Here is a 20540-nt window from a genome sequence, read left to right on the forward strand (position 1 = left end):
GTTGCACCCTATTTCCATTTGTTTGTTAAAGAAAACATTGTGGGGGGTGAATTCTTGGTAGACAATCAGCTTCTAACTTCAGCTTGTTCAGTTAAGCTTTGGCAATAAGACCTGGAAGCTGATTGATTTCTATGCAGAGTGGTGTAGCACCCACCTAGTCAGCTAGGGGGAGCTAGACTCTAATTGTTAGCTAGGAAGGCTGAGTAGCAGCCTGGGTGTGATAGCTAGCAGGGGTCAAATTGTGGTTAGAGCTGAGAGGCTCTACAGACCAGCCCTCTGGAATTTCCCCCTGCTCAGGGGCGGACTGACAACTCATGGGGCCCCTGTGTCCTTGCCCAAACTCAAAAAAGCCTATGAAAAAGGTACCAGGGGTATCTTATGGGGCCCCCTACTGTCCCCAGGCCCTCGGGCAGTGCCCGAGTTTCCAAATGGTCAGTCCGCCCCTGCCCCTGCTCTAAAAATTTAGAGAAAGATCAAGAAGCAGTGGGTGGATCTGAGGAGTGGCTGATCTATACTCTTGGAGGGTTCTTGCCAATCCCCAACAGGAGGCTTGGCATGGAGCCAGCACATCCTTTAAGAGTAACAGAGCATGCTCAGCAGGAGGCAGTGGGGAGGAGGAGAGTTGAAAAGGATGTAAGGCTGGAAGACAGGAGGTTGTGAGAGGGCCGACATGGAGAGGGGCTCACTTACAGGCAAAGGACCTTGGAAGGAGGAAAGCTCGGGACTTCACCAGCCCCTAAGAGAGGACCACCTGGGAGGCAGGGAAGAAGTGGCCCAGATAAAAGCCCTGGTAGCAGCCACCGACCCACCAGGCACAGGAAAAGAATTGAGTGAGAAGACCTGCACCCCCTGGGCTAGATAGTGAAATGTTAACTGGATTAGCCTGCCACCCAGGACTGTTTCACCATTCATATGGCAGACACTGGATCCCCTGCTCGGGGATTCACCCAGAACAGCTGGATAAGGAGTATCTAGGGAAGTGATGGCGAACCTTTTAGAGACCGAGTGCCCAAACTGCAACCCAAAACCCACTTATTTATCGCAAAGTGCCAACATTGCAATTAAACCTGAATACTGAGGTTTTATTTTAGAAAAAAACAACCTATACATTAACATCTTTTGTCCACCGACCACCAGCACAAGGGGGCAAAGTTCCACTGACCACCAGCACAAGGGGGCAAAGTTCCACTGACCACCAGCACAAGGGGGCAAAGTTCCACCGACCACCAGCACAAGGGGGCAAAGTTCCACTGACCACCAGCACAAGGGGGGCAAAGTTCCACTGACCACCAGCACAAGGGGAGCAAAGTTCCACTGACCACCAGCACAAAGGGACAAAGTTCCACCGACCACCAGCACAAGGGGGCAAAGTTCCACTGACCACCAGCACAAGGGGGCAAAGTTCCACCGACCACCAGCACAAAGGGACAAAGTTCCACCGACCACCAGCACAAGGGGGGCAAAGTTCCACTGACCACCAGCACAAGGGGGGCAAAGTTCCACTGACCAGCAGCACAATGGGGGCAAAGTTCCACTGACCACCAGCACAAGGGGGGCAAAGTTCCACTGACCAAATCTAAAATCTTGTGTTAATAAAAATGAATGTATTAAAACTCACAGCCAGTCCAATATATATATATACAGTATATATATATATATATATATATATATATATATATACCCTTGGCAGCGCACTGACCAGCCATACTAAAGCTCGGACAAGTTGCGACTAATGAGTCGCGGCTTGTGACATCATCCCTGGTGCCGCTACTCCTTTCCAAGCATGCGCATAGCCCCTATGTGTGCTGTTATCCAATACTCTGGCTGCTGGGGCGACATGGCTCGCATGCCGACAGAGAGGGCTCTGTGTGCCCACTGCGGCGTGTTCACCACCGCTGATCTAGGGTCTGGGGTGGTACTACAGGAGACACTGGCTAGCTCTCCAAAAGTGACCGTTTTGCTGTAAACACCTGTAAATAGTTCCAGGAAGTTGTCCTAAGTTTCTCATTGGGCATCCCATACACTCCTTACTCTATCCAAGTTACAATCCCCTAATAAAATCACAAAAACAAAGCTCAAGGACTGGTCACTGACTCCTGAATGCAAGTCTATGAGAAAATATGTGTTGCCTGGCTGTGCAGGATTATAGGAAGACTCAAGACTTCAACAACTCCTAAAAGGGCAGTGCTACAGTTGCACCAGATTTTACACAGCTTTAGTAAATAAACCCCTTTGCATCTTATGAAAGTGGAGCTGTTTAAGGCAATAGTAAAGTCTATAAATAAAAAAAACTTACCCCTGCAAGTTGATGGCATAATGTGCTAGTATGCATTGCATACCAACACTTTATGAAAGACTTACCTTAACCACTTCCAGTCCGGACACTTTTACCCCCTTCCTGACCAGGGCAATTTTCAGCTTTCAGCGCTATTACACTTTGAATGACAATTGCGCGGTCATGCAACACTGTACCCATATGAATTTTTACCATTTTTTTGAGACAGATAAAACTTTATTTTGGTGGTATTTATTCACCGCTGGGATTATTATTTTTTTTGCTATGTAAATGAAAATGTCCAAAAATTTTTGAAAAAAAGTGTTTTTGTTATAAAATTTTGCAAATAAATATTATTTCATCATAAATCTTGGCCAAAATTTATTCCGTTTATCTTTTTAGTAAAAAAAAAAATAAGCCAAATTAGTTTATAACCAAAAAATTATAATTTTTAAACATTTTCTTTTACATTTTTATTTTTTTTATATTATTATTTATTTTTTTTTACATACTGTCACCCTAGCAGTACAGGGTCACCATGGTGACGCTGTACTACTTTTGGGAGGTGATGAAGATTTTTTTTTTTTTACACTAGTTGCTTTTACACTCATATAGGATGTAAAAGCAATCATTTCTCTTTCTCTCTGTCTGCATTCTTGCAGCCATTGAGAACTACTGAGTGAGCTGTGATTGGTCACAGCTTGTCACTTGGTAGTAGGCTGTTGTGAATAGCCTTGTACCATGTGACCTCTGTGATCATTCACAGATTTCACACGTAGTAAGCAATGATGTCACAAGTGACATCTTGCTTACTACTTTGCATGTGATCACTGATTGGCCAATCAGTGATCACATGACCTGGACCTCGTACGGAGGTCCCGTCCGACGATCGGTGTTTCACTGTGTTCGGAGGACACAGCAGGCACCGGATCGCGGTGCTGCGTGCACAAGCAGGGTGCTGGGAGGCCTTTTATAAACGGCCACCCGACCCTGCAGTGCCACCGTCCGGCCGTTTATATACAATGGCCGATCGGGAAGTTTTTAAAAAGAAACCCTCCAGTGGCAGGCTGCCACCGCTGACAGTGCCTCCATCTTCACCCGGTCTTCCTTCTGGGTTTGCAGGCTATGAGTATTAGAATAACCAAGCCACAATGAGGTCATTCCTGAACATGCGTTTGGGAGCCACAATCGCAGCACAGCACTCTGAATGGATGGCTTACTGAGCATGTCGTTCGTTCAGAGTGCTGTGCTGCGATTTTGGCTCCTAGACTGAGCATGTTTAGGAGATATTCCTTGTACCTATACTAAGCTTTATTATAAGATACCTGTAGGTACAAGTCGCCAAGTGTTTACTACCGCTTTAAGACCAAGCGTACAGAGAGAGAAACTGGCGCAAACAGATTTTGCGAAAGTGCCACTCGTGCACTCTATAAGTGGCACAGCATGCGCCAAATTCAAGTACAGGTTCTTGACAGATACATGCATTTGGATCATTCTGAACTACTTTTAGAACACGAGAGACACTTTTGCAAAATCGTTCTGAGCCAGTCTTTATGAATTCCAGAGTTATGTATTACTTATGTATTACGTTATGTATATATTATGTATTACTTCAGTGTCATAAAAGCATTGAGAACATTTTTACCCAATAGGTTCATAGCAGAAATGTAAAAATTATTCCATAAGGAGTATACAGGAATAGAGCCTCAAATGGTTAAAGTGTATCTAAAGCCCAAACTTTTTTTTTTTTTTTAATTTTAGTTGTGGATGCAATTTTGGAGAATTGTTAGAATGCTTGTAAGGGTTCCCACAGGGTGAAAAGCATAGTTACATACAGGGGCGTCCCTAGGCAGGTGTGGGGGGTGCGCACCACACCGGGTGACACCTTTTGCATGGGGTGACACCGGACCCGCTCCATAGAAAGGTAAGTTTTAATGCAAGCCGACGATCCCCGCAGGATGGATCGGATCTGCGGGTTGAGCATAATGGATCGGAGTCAGATCCATTATCCTCCCCAATCCGCAGATCCAATCCATGCTGCGGGGATGGTCGGCTTGCAACCTATATGGGGTTAACTGATTTTTCCTCGAGTTCCACGAAAAGGTAAGTTTTAAAGCAAGCCAACAGTCCATCCTGCGGGGATCGTCGCAGGGGGTGTCACCAAGTGTTCCAGCACCGGGTGACACCAACCCTAGGGACACCCCTGGTTACATAGTTTCTTAGTTACCTAGTTGCTAAGGTTGAAGACACCATCCCCTCCAGTTCCACCCGAGTCAGTGTGTGTGTGATTATGTCCTTACCAATTACCATATCCCTGTATATTCTGTTTGTTAAGGTGACCAGCTAAACTTTTTTTTAATATATGGACACTTCTTGCTGACACCACCAACTGTGGAAGGGAGTTCCACATCCTTACTCCTCTATCAGTAAAGAACCCCTTACGTTATTTAATACTGAACCACTTTTTGCCCAAATTCATTGAGTGGCCGTGTGTCTTTTTAAGCAAACTAAGACTGAATCATTTTTTGCCAATGATAGAATCAGCTTTTAGATATTTGTATAAATCAAGGAAAACTGTAATTTTTTTGAGGGGTATAAATACCTGGAAGTGTTACACTTACACATTACTTAGCATACATGCACTTAACATAAAATATATCTATTCACACACTATAAGATTTCTGTTCTGAAATTACAAGGGGGTTATGTTTTGCTTTCAATTTGGATGCATAGGGTGCTCCACTGGATTTTGTTTTATTAATATTCATTTTTATTATTTTTGTTTTCTTTTTAGCTGGAAGCTCTCAATGGCTCTAATGAATACACAACGAGTGAAGATCCAAATACAGAGAATAATGCATCTGACTCCACTGCTGCAAAGAGACTGGTACTGTAAAAGCTTTTTTTCCTAACAAGCTGCTTATGGTATCACCTGAGGACCTTTGCGCCAATGTTTTTGTGTGTTTCCTAATGTCCTTTTGTTGCTTTTAAAGTTCACCTATTACTTTGTAGCAATTATGTGCAATACTGGAAGTAGCAGGCAGGGAGATGTACCTAGGCGTTGCTTTTTCAATAATGAAAGTTTTTAGCATGTTTAGTGAATTAAAGAAGAGCCTCGGGATTGCGAGTTCTGTGCGCCAGCTGAGCTGAGTGTAATTGAGAGCTTTGTGCTTATTTCCCCAATCCAGAAACCTTCAGCTGCAAGGTCTATGTTTTTACTCAGATCTACAGTTCAAAAATACACTAGAACCTTAGGGTAAAGTAAACCTGTCAAGATTCATAGCACTTTAGGAAAGTGCATTGCTTATACAGAGCTTGTAATGTGGAAACTGTGCCCAAAAACGTCATGTGTATGGCAAAGGTCTAGTCACTAGTCTTGGCTATGGTCTCCCTGCAGCTGATCATTTTTTCATTACTGACTTATGATCTGTACTGTGTCTCTGTATGGAGGTGACCACCCTAGTGAAGGAATAGGGCTTTGCTGATGAATGGTGATCTGATGACTGGTAAGGTAATGATCAAAAACAGCAGTAATAAAGGAAACACAAAGATACAGCAGCAGTAATAAAGGAAACACAAATTAAGCAGGGGGATCCTTGCACTGCAGGTCCTCAGGTACAGCTCCCTCTCCAGCAAGGAGAACAATGAGCAGCACAGTAGTGACTTCACCAAATCCTAATCCAAGGGCCAGTGACGGGGGGGGGTACCACTAGTCCTCCTGTAGGAGGCCTGGGAACACAGGGGGGCCCGGAGAGGGAGGGGGATTGGTTCAGCGAGGCGGGGGTTAATTACAGTAACATATCCCTGTGAGGCTTTCTGCAGCAGCTGAAAGCTGGTTTCTCCCCCTCTCCCTTCCTCTGCCTTCTAGCTGTTGGAGGAAAAGACACACAGGGCATAGTTCCTATAATAGCCTCCCACCCCACTGCACCATTCCCCCTCCCTGTCCTGCCTACATCAGATTTTCTTATATGTGCCCCCCCCCCCCGTGTACCCAAGCCCCCCAGCAGCTCTGCCAGCTTCCCTGTCCAACCAGCGGCTTTGGGTAGACAGGTGCATCTGTGAGGAAGGAAGGGGCTGGTAAATATGTAATTTAACAGACCTTTCCTTTAGTGAATAAATGGACATAGTGTGCGATCACTACTGATTGCTTCTGTGTCCATTGATAACTGAGCATAGTACTCTGTGTTTACTATGCTTCAGTTTATAATTGAAGAGGAGCCTCTGTCTCCTGTTCATTAATCTGCAGTGAGGTTGAGGCTACAGAAATAGGAATTGCAGAATGTGCCTTCAATTCCTTTCGTTGTATCAAAGGATACAAGACACCTGATATCTCACCAAAGAACACCCCCCCCTTTCCCAACAGAGTTGTAAAAAAAAATTGTAAAGGATAATTTTTAAAATGAAAAAAATACATTGTAAAAAATATTTTTGAAACATTGTAAATAAATCATTTTTAAAGAATTTTAGAAGAACAATTTACATTTTTTTTTAATTCACTTGAGTTCTCTGACCCATACATTGTGAATGAGCAGTTTGTTGGAGCTGCCTGTTACTCTATGAGGATGCAGTGGCTGTATTAGCACAGCCGCAGGTCCTAATTTGATAAGTGTGCACTTTCAGGTGAGTGGCCCCGAATGCATACTGTGTTTGGAGTTATACAACTGCATCCACACGCCTGTCAAATTACAACCTGGAGCTGTGTTTGTACAGCTGCTGTGTCCCCAAAGCATAACATAGGCTGCCTCCATAGAGAAATAGCCACATTAAAAAAAAAAAACACTGATACACTTTGTACAGGCCACAGCACCTATGTGAACGAGGACATAGGATGGGGGAGATGGTACTGGAGGAGTAGGAGGACTTAGGATGTAGAAAGAGAGAGGACATGGGATGGAGGAGATGGGACTGAAGAAGGAGGAGATGGGACTAGAGGAGGAAGAGGAGGGATGGAGGATATATTAAGTTGTATATTAGGTTGTAAGAGTGTTTAAATAAAAAGTGGGAACACTGAAGGACTCGGTGGGATGGCCAGTGGGGGGATTTGGTGGGATGGCCAGTGGGCAGGCCCTGGGGAATGTTGGTGGACAGACCTACAGCTTAGGTATCGTAACATTTCCAAACAACAAAGTGAATTCCCTTTTTGAGCTCATGTCCATTTTAAGTGGCATAAAGTATCATCTTAAATTAAAAATGTCTTAGGAGGTCACCTGGCAACAGTAAATAAAGGCCTGAACATTCCCAACTTGGAGCTCCATGCTTGCTGACAACAAACCTGTCAAACCAGTGCGTTGACCATTGACCATTGAGGTGCATGTGGGAAGTGGGAGCAAAGCTCCAAGTCAGAGAAGTTGATGCTTCTATTTATTGTATTCTTATAGACAAAAGGGCTTACCAGATGTACAGAAAGTCTTCTGGAGCTTCAAGATGTAACTGATGCAATAACTCTCATAAGCACAGATAGTTACAGTTACCATGAATGGTCCAAAAGTGTACACTGCACAGCACATGCACCGCAGGCAGTGTACAATATTGCTAGAAGAGAGGTGGTCAAGAAAAAAGAGCAGAGAGCATGCATCCCTCCCTTCTTGAACCAGGCTATATCTTCCACCTTGCAAAGCACCTTGTCCACTCCTCACATCTGATGACTCAGTAGGATGTAGGGGTCTGCAGGGGGGGAATTCTTGGAAACTCCTTTATGAATAAAGGGCCCCAGATATCCCTCCACAGGGTACATGAGTATCCCTTATTACTCATTTCTGAATGTCAAAAACAAATAAACACACATAAAGTGATAACATTTTTATTCAAAGAAAATATAAATAATATTTTGTGATGTAGATCTATCGTTTATCACTTCATCTAGTGATATAGATACAGCATCTATCACGATGACCCACTGCAACGATGACCCAGTGTCCAATGATCTTGCCCTGCTGCACTATGACTGAAAAATGACAGATCCAGGCTGGATGCTGTTTGTAAACAAACCATCTGGGAACACTGGGTGACATCATTGGCCAAATAGGTCATAAGCATATTTGGTCAGTGACATCACCCAGGATACCCAACAAGCTTGTTTGCTCCTGTGTTGTAACTGTCACAGTCTAGAGTCAGGCTCAGAGATCAGTAGCTATAGCAATACAAAGGCTCTCACCGACCAGCAGGATAAGTATACAAGCAGGTCACCCTGGCAGATGATGTGGGCTCACCAGATGTGCACGGTCTAAGTATAAAATTGTATTCAGAGCTCTTGATGGTGGAGATGGGTTTTGTTGTGTGTTAGTACCAGGTCATGATCCTCAGGATCTCCCCACCAGGAGGTGAGCAAGCTGAAGCCCAGTAGCTGATATAGCAGGTAGGGATCAAGCAGAAGCATAGCCAGTAAGCAAGCCAAAGGTCGGTAACATGTGTTTGCAGGTTGGGATCAAGTAGAAGTTTAGTCAAGAAACAAGCCAAAGGTCGGTAACGTGTTTGCAGATTGAGATCATGGAGAAGTGTAGTCAAGCAAGCAAGGTCACGATCCTCAGGATCTCCCCACCAGAAAGTGAGCAAGCTGAAGTCCAGTAGCTGATATAGCAGGTAGGGATCAAGCAGAAGCATAGCCAGCAAGCAAGTCAAAGATCGGTAACATGTGGTTGCAGGTTGGGATCATGTAGAAGTTTAGTCAAGGAACAAGCCAAAGGTCGGTAACGTGGTTGCAGATTGGGATCATGGAGAAGTGTAGTCCAGCAACAAACCAAAGGTTGGTAATGGGTAGTAGCAAATATACAGGTGGCAGCAGGAGTGACAAAAGTGAGATATTGGCTAAAGAGAGCGCAATATTTTGGCAAACAGGAAGTGCAAATACATGGCTAAAATCAGGAATTTAATGGGAGGAACAAAGAGCTCAAAGTTCAGAGTGCAAGAAGTTCAAGAAAAGCTCAAGAGTACAAGGAACAAAGCAAAATTGTCTAATGAATCAAAAGGGATCTGTCCAGCATTTCAGGTGGCTCAGCAAGAAGCATTACTGCCAGAAACAGCAGAGGTCCCAGGTTCATATCCAGGTCCTGGATTTTGGTTTTCCTGTTCTAGTATCCTTTTATAGCAATCATAGATTTTCAGTTTCTTTCCATAGAGAACAGCAGAAAGGGCAGTTGGGCATAGTCACGCCCTTATGGTGAGTGTCTGTCACAGATCCGTCTGCACTATTAACTCCTGGAGTACTGGAAGATTACGGTGAGGGGGGTAGGGGGAAAAAAAGGAGGTCGATTTCAAAGAATGTTGGAGCCAGAAGCACAAGGGACTCATAAAATTAATAGTAAGTCATGTCCATTGTGCTAATTTTTTTTGGATGTTGATTAAGGACTGCTGGAGCCTTTGGGCCACATAATGAGCAGCAAGGAACTTCATTTGGCAACTAGCATTTTCTAATAAGTCAAGAAGGGCCACCTCTGATACAGATTTCCCTTAAATCAGTCACATCCCCCCCCTTCCCACAATACAACTGACAATAGCTATTGATATTCTTTTATGTCTTCTGCAGTCTTTACGGTCTGTTCTTTCCCCTGCATTTGAAAACTGCACTGCCATTTAAAAAAAATAAATTATCAGCAGCCGATGCTGTCTTCCTTATTTTTTGCCGGCCCTTCAATGACATTGGCACCTGTTCTTCCACTTGCATCTGCTGTTGAAGCTTAGCTTATAGGGCATTATTCTTTTCAATAGCAGTTCATACAGCACATGCACTGCTCTTTATAGAATATGTTTCAATAACCTGAGAAATTGTGCATGCCAAAGATGTGGGGAGATCTCCTTGGAAGGCACTGGAGAAATAACCTTCTCAAGGGAAACCTGTGAGGCCCTGGCTATATCACCAGTGCCTCAACATATATATACAGTGTATAGATATACATACATGCATGTGTGTTTGAGCTTTGGTGTGCACACCCTAATGCACGGGTGTCAAACTGGCGGCCCTCCAGCTGTTGCAAAACTACAAGTCCCATGAGGCGTTGCAAGACTGACAGTTACAAACATGACTCCCAAAAGCAGAGGCATGATGGGACTTGTAGTTTCGCAACAGCTGGAGGGCCGCCAGTTTGACAACTCTTCCCTAATGCAATAGGCTGTGCATACCTATGCCTATCACTGATATCAGCCAAAATGACATGTAGTGAACTGGTGCAGATCACATAACACACCTTGTCAGGGTACAATATGCTACAGAAAAATGGCAACCGATCACACACAGGATGCCAACTTACTGTGACCAGAACTAAACCAGCTAATCTAAAATAGCTTCAGCTCTGCTCTCCAACCTGCAGGAATGGTCCCTCAGTCGCATTTCACCAACTAGTTGATAAAAAAATCTTTATTTTAACAAAGTACTGTAAGGGCTTGTTCACACAAGCGGAGCTCTCTGAAGGGCAACTATGTGGCAAATGAGGTTTAATGTTGATAAATGTAAGGTTCTGCACATGGGGGCTAAGAATATGCATGCATCATACATACTAGGGGGGTACAACTGGGGGAATCAATGGTGGAGAAGGATCTGGGGGTTCTGGTAGATCACAAGCTTAATAATGACATGCAATGCCAAGCTGCGGGTTCTAAAGCGAGCAAAATCCTATCTTGTATTAAAAGAGGTATATACTCCAGAGAGAGAGATATCATTTTACCCCGGTACAAATCATTAGTAACACCTCATCTGGAATATGCAGTTCAGTTTTGGGCACCAATTCACAAAAAGAACATTGGGGAACTGGAGAAAGTGCAGAGAAGGACAACCAAACTGATAAGAGGCATGGAGGAGATCAGCTATGAGGAAAGATTAGAGGAACTGAATTTATTCTCTCTTGAGAAGAGGAGATTAAGGGGGGATATGATCTCCATGTATAATACATAAGGGGGAATATGATCTCCATGTATAATACATAAGGGGGGATATGATCTCCATGTATAATACATAAGGGGGGATATGATCACCATGTATAATACATAAGGGGGGGATATGATCTCCATGTATAATACATAAGGGGGGGATATGATCTCCATGTATAATACATAAGGGGGGATATGATCTCCATGTATAATACATAAGGGGGATATGATCTCCATGTATAATACATAAGGGGGGATATGATCTCCATGTATAATACATAAGGGGGATATGATCACCATGTATAATACATAAGGGGGGATATGATCACCATGTATAATACATAAGGGGGGATATGATCACCATGTATAATACATAGGGGGGGATATGATCTCCATGTATAATACATAAGGGGGGATATGATCTCCATGTATAATACATAAGGGGGATATGATCTCCATGTATAATACATAAGGGGGGATATGATCAACATGTATAATACATAAGGGGGGATATAATCACCATGTATAATACATAAAGGGGGATATGATCTCCATGTATAATACATAAGGGGGGATATGATCTCCATGTATAATACATAAGGGGGGATATGATCACCATGTATAATACATAAGGGGGGATATGATCTCCATGTATAATACATAAGGGGGATATGATCTCCATGTATAATACATAAGGGGGGTATGATCACCATGTATAATACATAAGGGGGGATATGATCTCCATGTATAATACATAAGGGGGGATATGATCTCCATGTATAATACATAAGGGGGGGATATAATCTCCATGTATAATACATAAGGGGGGGATATGATCTCCATGTATAATACATAAGGGGGGGTATGATCTCCATGTATAATACATAAGGGAGGATATGATCTCCATGTATAATACATAAGGGAGGATATGATCTCCATGTATAATACATAAGGGGGGATATGATCTCCATGTATAATACATAAGGGGGGGATATGATCACCATGTATAATACATAAGGGGGGATATGATCTCCATGTATAATACATAAGAGGGGATATGATCTCCATGTATAATACATAAGGGGGGATATGATCTCCATGTATAATACATAAGGGGGGATATGATCTGCTTGTATAATACATAAGGGGGGATATGATCTCCATGTATAATACATAAGGGGGGATATGACCTCCATGTATAATACATAGGGGGGATATGATCAACATGTATAATACATAAGGGGGATATGATCTCCATGTATAATACATAAGGGGGGATATGATCTCCATGTATAATACATAAGGGGGATATGATCTCCATGTATAATACATAAGGGAGGATATGATCTCCATGTATAATACATAAGGGGGGATATGATCTCCATGTATAATACATAAGGGGGGGATATGATCACCATGTATAATACATAAGGGGGGATATGATCTCCATGTATAATACATAAGAGGGGATATGATCTCCATGTATAATACATAAGGGGGGATATGATCTCCATGTATAATACATAAGGGGGGATATGATCTGCTTGTATAATACATAAGGGGGGATATGATCTCCATGTATAATACATAAGGGGGGATATGATCTCCATGTATAATACATAGGGGGGATATGATCAACATGTATAATACATAAGGGGGATATGATCTCCATGTATAATACATAAGGGGGGATATGATCACCATGTATAATACATAAGGGGGGATATGGTCTCCATGTATAAATACATCAGTGGTTCATATAGTGAACTCGGTGTAGAGCTATTCCCCCAGAGGTCATCACAGAGGACAAGGGGGCACTCTTTACGTCTGGAGGAAAAGAAATGTACTCTCCAAACATGGAAAGGTTTCTTCACAGTGAGAGCTGTAAAAATGTGGAATAGACTTCCTCAAGAGTTGGTTCTGGCCAGCTCAGTGGATTGCTTTAAAAAGTCCTGGATTCTTTCTTGGATACTCAGAATATAACTGGATACTAACATTTATAGGTAAAGTTGATCCAGGGAATATCTGATTGCCTCTCAGGGGATCAGGAAGGAATTGTTTTCCCTGCAGGAGCAAATTGGATCATGCTTTGCTGGGTTTTTTTGCCTTCCTCTGGATCAACTGTGGGTATAGGATTATAACTTTTTTTTTTTTTTTTTAATGGTTGAACTGGATGGACTTTTGTTTTTTTTTTCAGCCAGACTATGTAACTACAGGTGAAACTCGAAAAATTAGAATTTTGTGCAAAAGTTCATTTATTTCAGTAAATGTGATGATTATGGCTTACAGCTCATGAAAACCCCAAATCCACAATCTCAGAAAATTAGAATATTGTGAAAAGGTGCAATATTCTCGGCTCAAAGTGTCCCACTCTAATCAGCTAATTAAGCCATAACACCTGCAAAGGGTTCCTCAGCCTTTAATTGGTCTCCCAGTCTGGTTAATTAGGAATCCCATTAGCAATCATGGGAAAGACTGCTGACCTGACAGTTGTGCAGAAAACCATCATTGAAACCCTCCATAACAAGGGAAAGCCTCAAAAGGTAATTGCAAAAGAAGTTGGATGTTCACAAAGTGCTGTATCAAAGCACATTAATAGAAAGTTATGTGGAAGGGAAAAGTGTGGAAGAAAAAGATGCACAAGCAGCAGAGATGACCGCAGCCTGGAGAGGATTGTCAGGAAAAGGCCATTCAAAAGTGTTGGGGACTTTCACAAGGAGTGGACTGAGGCTGGAGTCAGTGCATCAAGAGCCACCACACACAGACGGATCCTGGACGTGGGCTTCAAATGTTCCTCTTGTCAAGCCGCTCCTGAACAACAAACAACATCAGAAGCGTCTTACCTGGGCTAAAGAAAAACAGACCTGGTCTGTTGCTCAGCGGTCCAAAGTCCTCTTTTCTGATGATAGCAACTTTTGCTCTCATTTGGAAACCAAGGACCCAGAGTATGGAGGAAGAATGGAGAGGCACACACTACAAGATGCTTGAAGTCCAGTGTGAAGTTTCCACAGTCTGTGTTGATTTGGGGAGCCATGTCATCTGCTGGTGTTGGCCCACTGTGCTTCATTAAGTCCAGGGTCAACACAGCCGTCTACCAGGAGATTTTGGAGCACTTCATGCTTCCTTCCGCAGACGAGCTTTATGGGGATGCTGACTTCATTTTCCAGCAGGACTTGGCACCTGCCCACACTGCCAAAAGCACCAAAACCTGGTTCAATGACCGTGGGATTACTGTGCTTGATTGGCCCACAAACTAGCCTGACCTGAACCCCATAGAGAATCTATGGGGCATTGTCAAGAGAAAGATGAGAGACATGAGACCGAACAATGCAGAAGAGCTGAAGGCCGCTATTGAAGCATCCTGGTTTTCCATAACACCTCAGCAGTGCCACAGGCTGATAGCTTCCATGCCACGCCACATTGAGGCAGTAATTGCTGCAAAAGGGGCCCAAACCGATATTGAAATTCGATATTGTTCTATATACAATCTTAGTTTTATTGATTGCATGTAATATTCAAATTTTCTGAGATTGTGGATTTGGGGTTTTCATGAGCTGTAAGCCATAATCATCACAATTATGACAAATCACGGCTTGAACTATCTTGCTTTGCATGTAATGAGTCTATCTCATATATTCGTTTCACCTTTTAAGTTTCATTACTGAAATAAATGAACTTTTGCACGATATTCTAATTTTTCGAGTTTCACCTGTATATAAGAGCGATCCAGACATGTTTGGCAGGTGGTGTGGAGGCGCTGATGAAAGGAAGAACGCCGACATTTAAGTCAAGTGCAGCAGGACATCGGCTTTATTAACCACTTGACCTCTGGAAGATTTTACCCTCTTCATGACCAGGCCATTTGTTGCTATTTGGCACTGGGTTACTTTGACTGACAATTGTGCAAACATGCAACACTACCCAAATGAAATTTATATATTTTTTCACACAAATAGAGCTTTCTTATGGGGGTGTTTGATGACCATCGGATTTTTTATTCTTTATTATATAACTGATTTTTACTTTCTGCTATAAAACATATCCAATAGCAAAATGTAAAAAATCAAATATCATAAATTTAGGCCAAAATGTGGATGTTTAGCTAAGAAGGTAGAAGTGCTGCTTTCTGCTTTCATATAAATAAGGCTATGAATCAGGGGTGGACTGACCATTCGAGCACTCGGGCACTGCCCGAGGGCCCGTGGTCAGTAGGGGGCCCCATGAAATGCCTGTTACCTCTTTTTATAGTCTTTTTTTGGGTGTGCTTTGAGTGTGGGCAAGCACACAGGGGCCCCATGATCCCCTATTGCCCGGGGGCCCCATGAGTTGTCAGTCCGCCCCTGCTATGAATAAAGTTTTTCACCGAAAAGCGTAAGCAGCTGTAACTTGCACACTGTATTCTTTATTAATAAAGTACTTTTATCAGGAGAAGGAGTAGCTGGCCCTTCACTTTATTCTCTTATGCTTTCTGCTTTCAAGTGAGGAGGCATTGTATCACCTTCTCACTGCCTACTGTAACCTGTTGATCCCCCGCACTAGCACGCCACAACCGTAGGCATTGCCCATGGTTGTGTTGCGCTTGCCCCATTTACTTGAATGGGTCGTGTTGGGCAGGCACTATGCCTTCCGAAAAAGACACAGAGTACAATTCTTGCCACAACCAGGGCCGATGCTTCCTCTAGGCAAACTAAGCAGCCGCCCAGGGTGCACTGCCACCTAGGGACACCTGGATGCAGCACAGGCTGACACTCTGTGTGGGACACCGCCACGTCATGAATGCTCCTTCAGCTGAGGGGAGGGGTAGGAGAGCAAAAAAGGACAGAGGAAGTTGCCAGGTGTCTGGGGCCAGTGTATCAGCTGAGCTGCCACTCCTTCCAGTGTTCCTCTCAGATGCAGTCCCTTACTGCAAGCCGGCTGGCAGCTGCTGATCACTGTGGCGTTCCAGCCCTTCTCTTCCCATTCATAAGAGGAGGCAGAGCTGCTCCTGGGGAGGAAGGTAATGTCTGACTCTCATGTGATCTGTCACTGTGTGGGAATGCTCAGTTCCGGTGTTCTCTCTGTGGTTGTGGGCTGGGCTGCTTGCTGTCACAGTGTTTTACCTCCCCCCCCATTGCCTGGGGAATTCCAGCCTGGGATCTGTCAGAGTGTGGATCCATCCTCCTCCACTCACTGCAACTGTCACCCTGCTACTGCCAGCCACAGATACAGTCCGTCCGTGACACTGATTTTGTTTTAAAAAATTGGTGCTGGTGGCAGCTTATGGTACTTATGTTTGCAAATTAAAAGTCATTTAGCAGTTTCATGTTTTGTTGATATAATATTTTCCACAGTTTTTAAAAATATTGTTTTTCATTTTTTTTTTGGGGGGGGGGGGGTCACAAGTAGTTGGTTAATGGGAAGGGATGGGACGGTGAGAAAGCAGCTGAACCGCCAGGGTTTACCCCCCAAAGATGATTTGATGTCAGCATGCAGTGTAATTTTTAGTTGGGAGGGAAGGGGGCAGTGAGAAAGCAGCCCAACTACCAGGGTTTACCCCCCAAAGATGATTTCATGTCAGCATGCAGAGTAATTTTTAGTTGGGAGGGAAGGGGGCGGTAAGAAAGCAGCTCAACCACAAGGTTTTATCCCCCAAAGATGATTTGATATCAGCATGCAGAGTAATTTTTTAATGGGAAGGGATGGGGGCGGTGAGAAAGCAGCTCAACTGCCAGGGTTTACCCCCCAAAGATGATTTGATGGCAGCATGCAGAGTAATTTTTAGTTGGGAGGGAAGGGGGCGGTGAGAAAGCAGCCCAACTACCAGGGTTTACCCCCCAAAGATGATTTGATGTCAGCATGCAGAGTAATTTTTAGTTGGGAAGGAAGGGAGTGGTGAGAAAGCAGCTCAAAAGCCAGTGTTTACCCCCCAAAGATGATATGATCTCAGCATGCAGAGTAATTTTTAGTTGAGAGGGAAGGGGGCGGTGAGAAAGTAGTTCAACCACCAGGGTTTACCCCCCAAAGATGATTTGATGTCAGCATGCAGAGTAATTTTTAGTTGGGAAGGAAGGGAGTGGTGAGAAAGCAGCTCAAAAGCCAGTGTTTACCCCCCAAAGATGATATGATCTCAGCATGCAGAGTAATTTTTAGTTGAGAGGGAAGGGGGCGGTGAGAAAGTAGTTCAACCACCAGGGTTTACCCCCCAAAGATGATTTGATGTCAGCATGCAGAGTAATTTTTAGTTGAGAGGGAAGGGGGCGGTGAGAAAGTAGTTCAACCGCCAGGGTTTACCCACCAAAGCTTTAGTTGGGAGGGAAGGTTCACTTTAAGATATTCTTTTTCAGGAATACATAGGGCTATCCTTACAGCACAGACCAAATATGAGTTTGTACTTCCGCGGATTGTTTGTTCCCCCCACGCACAGCTCCACCAGCTCAGTCTGTGCCTTCTCTACACACAAAGACTGAGCATTCCGAGGAAAACATGGTGCGTCTATTGTCCATTGCTGCTAAATCAGTCTCTGTTCTATTGTATGAATTCTACACAGTCTGTAGGTACAGTCAGTCTTTCTTCAGTCCCATCCACATCAATACATACGCCTACATACACAGTGTGCTGCACGCTTGCTGAAAGCTAACAGTTGCTATTGGAGACACAATAAAAATGCACTTCGACTCAGCAAGAGATTGAAAGGTGAAGGAGTTATCTAATATTTTCAGAGATATTTTAAACCGCTCAGATTTTGGTTTTCCTGTTCCGGCGTCCTTTTATAGAAATTGTAGCTTTTCTGTTGGGTTTCCATAGAGACCATCGAAATTGTGAATGATCAAAGCACACTGTACTTCCTGCTTTGAACATATGGACTAATGAATGAGCCGTACAACTCTGGAGAACGCAGCTTTTCCTCTTAGGAAAAACTTTGCTGATAAGACAGCAAATGAAGCCTGGGTTCACACTAGTGCCGCTGTTGCATGATCTGATTTATATTGCGATTGTGCACTGCAACATCTAGCATTGTTGATGCGCTTGTAATGCTCCATGATTTATTCTGTAGGATGAGACTGGATCAGATACACAAAAAGGGGTCAAAAACACACAAAAAATACATGTACATGCGTTTTACATGCATTTTTTGGTGCAGTTACATTGAAGACTCCCACGTGGAAGAAAAACATATTTTAAATATATTTTAAAAACATTCTTCCCAAATATATTGACATATATTTGAAATACTACAATTTTGGCCATATTCAATATATTTCAAAATATACAGTGAAGGAAATAAATATTTGATCCCCTGCTGATTTTGAATGTTTGCCCACTCACAAAGAAATGATCAGTCTAAAAATCGAATGGTAGGTGTATTGTAACCAAGGGAGGACTGACAACTCATGGGGCCCCCGGGCAATAGGGGATCATGGAGCCCCTGTGTCCTTGCCCAAACTCAAAAAAGCCTATGAAAAAGGTACCAGGGGCATCTCATGGGGCCCCCTACTCACCCCGGACCCTCGGGCAGTGCCCGAGTTTCCAAATGGTCAGTCCGCCCCTGTTTGTAACACTGAGATACAGAATAGCAATAAAAATTTCAAAAGAAATGCATGTCTAACAAATTATGCACTGATTTGCATGTTCATGAGGGAACCACAGTCACCAAGAAAACAATTGGTAACACACTATGCCGACAAGGATTGAAATCCTGCAATGCCTGCAAGGTCCCTCTGCTCAAAAAAGCACATGTCCAGCCTGTCTGAAGTTTGCCACTGAACATCTGAATAATGCAGAGGAGGACTGGTTGAAAGTGTTGTGGTCAGATGAGACCAAAATCGAGCTCTTTGGCATCAACTCAACTCGCAGTGTTTGCAGGAGGAGGAGGAATGCTGCCTGTGACCCCAAGAACACCATCCCAACTGTCAAACATGGTGGTGGAAACATTCTGCTTTGGGGGTGTTTTTCTGCTAAGGGGACAGGACAACTGTACCACATCAAAGGAACGATGGATGAGGCAATGTACCATCAAATCTTGGGTGAGAAACTTCTTCCCTCAGCCAGGGCATTGAAAATGGGTCATGGATGGGTGTTTCAGCATGACAATGACCTAAAACACACGGCCAAGGCAACAAAGGAGTGGCTCAAGAAGAAGCACATTAAGGTCCTGGAGTGGCCTAGCCAGTCTCCAGAACTTGATCCGATTGAAAATCTGAGGAGGGAGCTGAAAGTTCAAGTTGCCAAACATCAGCCACCAAACCTCCTTGGAGAGGATCTGCCAAGAGGAGTGGGCCAAAATCCCTCCTGAGATGTGTGCAAACCTGGTGGCCAACTACAGGAAATGTCTGACCTCTGTGATTGCCAACAAGGGATTTGCCACCAAGTACTAAGTCATGTTTTGTGAAGGGGATCAAATACTTATTTCCCTCATGAACATGCAGATCAGTGCATCATTTGTTAGACATGCATTTCTTTTGAATTTTTTGTTTCTATTCTATCTCTCAGTGTTACAATACACCTACCATTTGATTTTTAGACTGATCATTTTTGTGAGTGGGCAAACATTCAAAATCAGCAGGGGATCAAATACTTTTTTCCTTCACTGTATATAAAGTGTATGTTGAGATGCATTTTTTATATATTAAAAAATATATGGAGAATATTTTTAAAAATACATTTTCAAATATATGTCTTTGAAAATACATTTAATCTACATTTTTGGAATGCATTTACAAACAGTTTAAATGACTTTTTTTATAAGTTAAAAAAAAGCTGAAGAATATATTTTTTTAAAATATATTTTTAAAATGCATGCTTTTAGAAAATATATTTAAATTAAATTTTTTTTTAGAATACATGATAAAATATATTCGCATAGGCCAATTTATTGTAAATATATGTCACATATATATTTTTTTTTTCTAAATATATTGGAAATATATTTCTCTTCCATATGGGCTATGTAGCCAAAATCGTGCCCCACCTGCACAAAAGTAGAACCTGCACCTTTCCTAAGGGAGAATGTCACCAGAACACCGAGGATCACCAATATGGGTCCAAAAGTGTTAATGAACGATCACATAGTTACAGCAAGGCAATGTTTCGGAGTCTCGCAGGACTCCTGTCACATGCCTGATGAAGGGGTCCTGCGAGATTCCAAAACGTTGCCTTGTTGTAACTATGTGATCGTTCATTAAAAATTTTTGGACACATCTTGGGGATCCTCGGTGTTCTGGTGACATTCTCCCTTCCTGATTCTGTTCAGTTCCAGCCGACGGTCACTGCTGCACCCACTTATACACACAGCCATTTGTAGGAACATGTGCGTTTGGATTGTACACTTGCACATTTTCTAAAACGCACTGCAGCTGCGCTGCATTGATGTGATTGAGCCCCACAAAGAATAATTGTCCATTGTCCGACAATAATTATCCATTGTCCG

The 20540-nt window shown here is 43.1% G+C and overlaps 1 protein-coding gene across 2 annotated transcripts in view; it reads left to right on the forward strand.

Moving 5' to 3' along the window:
* Window positions 1-20540, forward strand: part of DLG2 (discs large MAGUK scaffold protein 2) — a 2035798-nt gene that overhangs the window by 298122 nt on the left and 1717136 nt on the right. For both annotated transcript variants that reach the window (XM_089676759.1, XM_089676760.1), the window contains exon 4: window positions 5070-5162. In XM_089676759.1, the coding sequence (XP_089532885.1) occupies window positions 5070-5162 (93 nt within the window). The remainder of the gene's footprint in view (window positions 1-5069; window positions 5163-20540) is intronic.

Source organism: Staurois parvus, unplaced genomic scaffold, assembly GCF_062004578.1.
Source record: "Staurois parvus isolate SC_StPar_1 unplaced genomic scaffold, SC_StPar_1.0 ptg000173l, whole genome shotgun sequence".
Lineage (NCBI taxonomy): Eukaryota > Metazoa > Chordata > Amphibia > Anura > Ranidae > Staurois > Staurois parvus.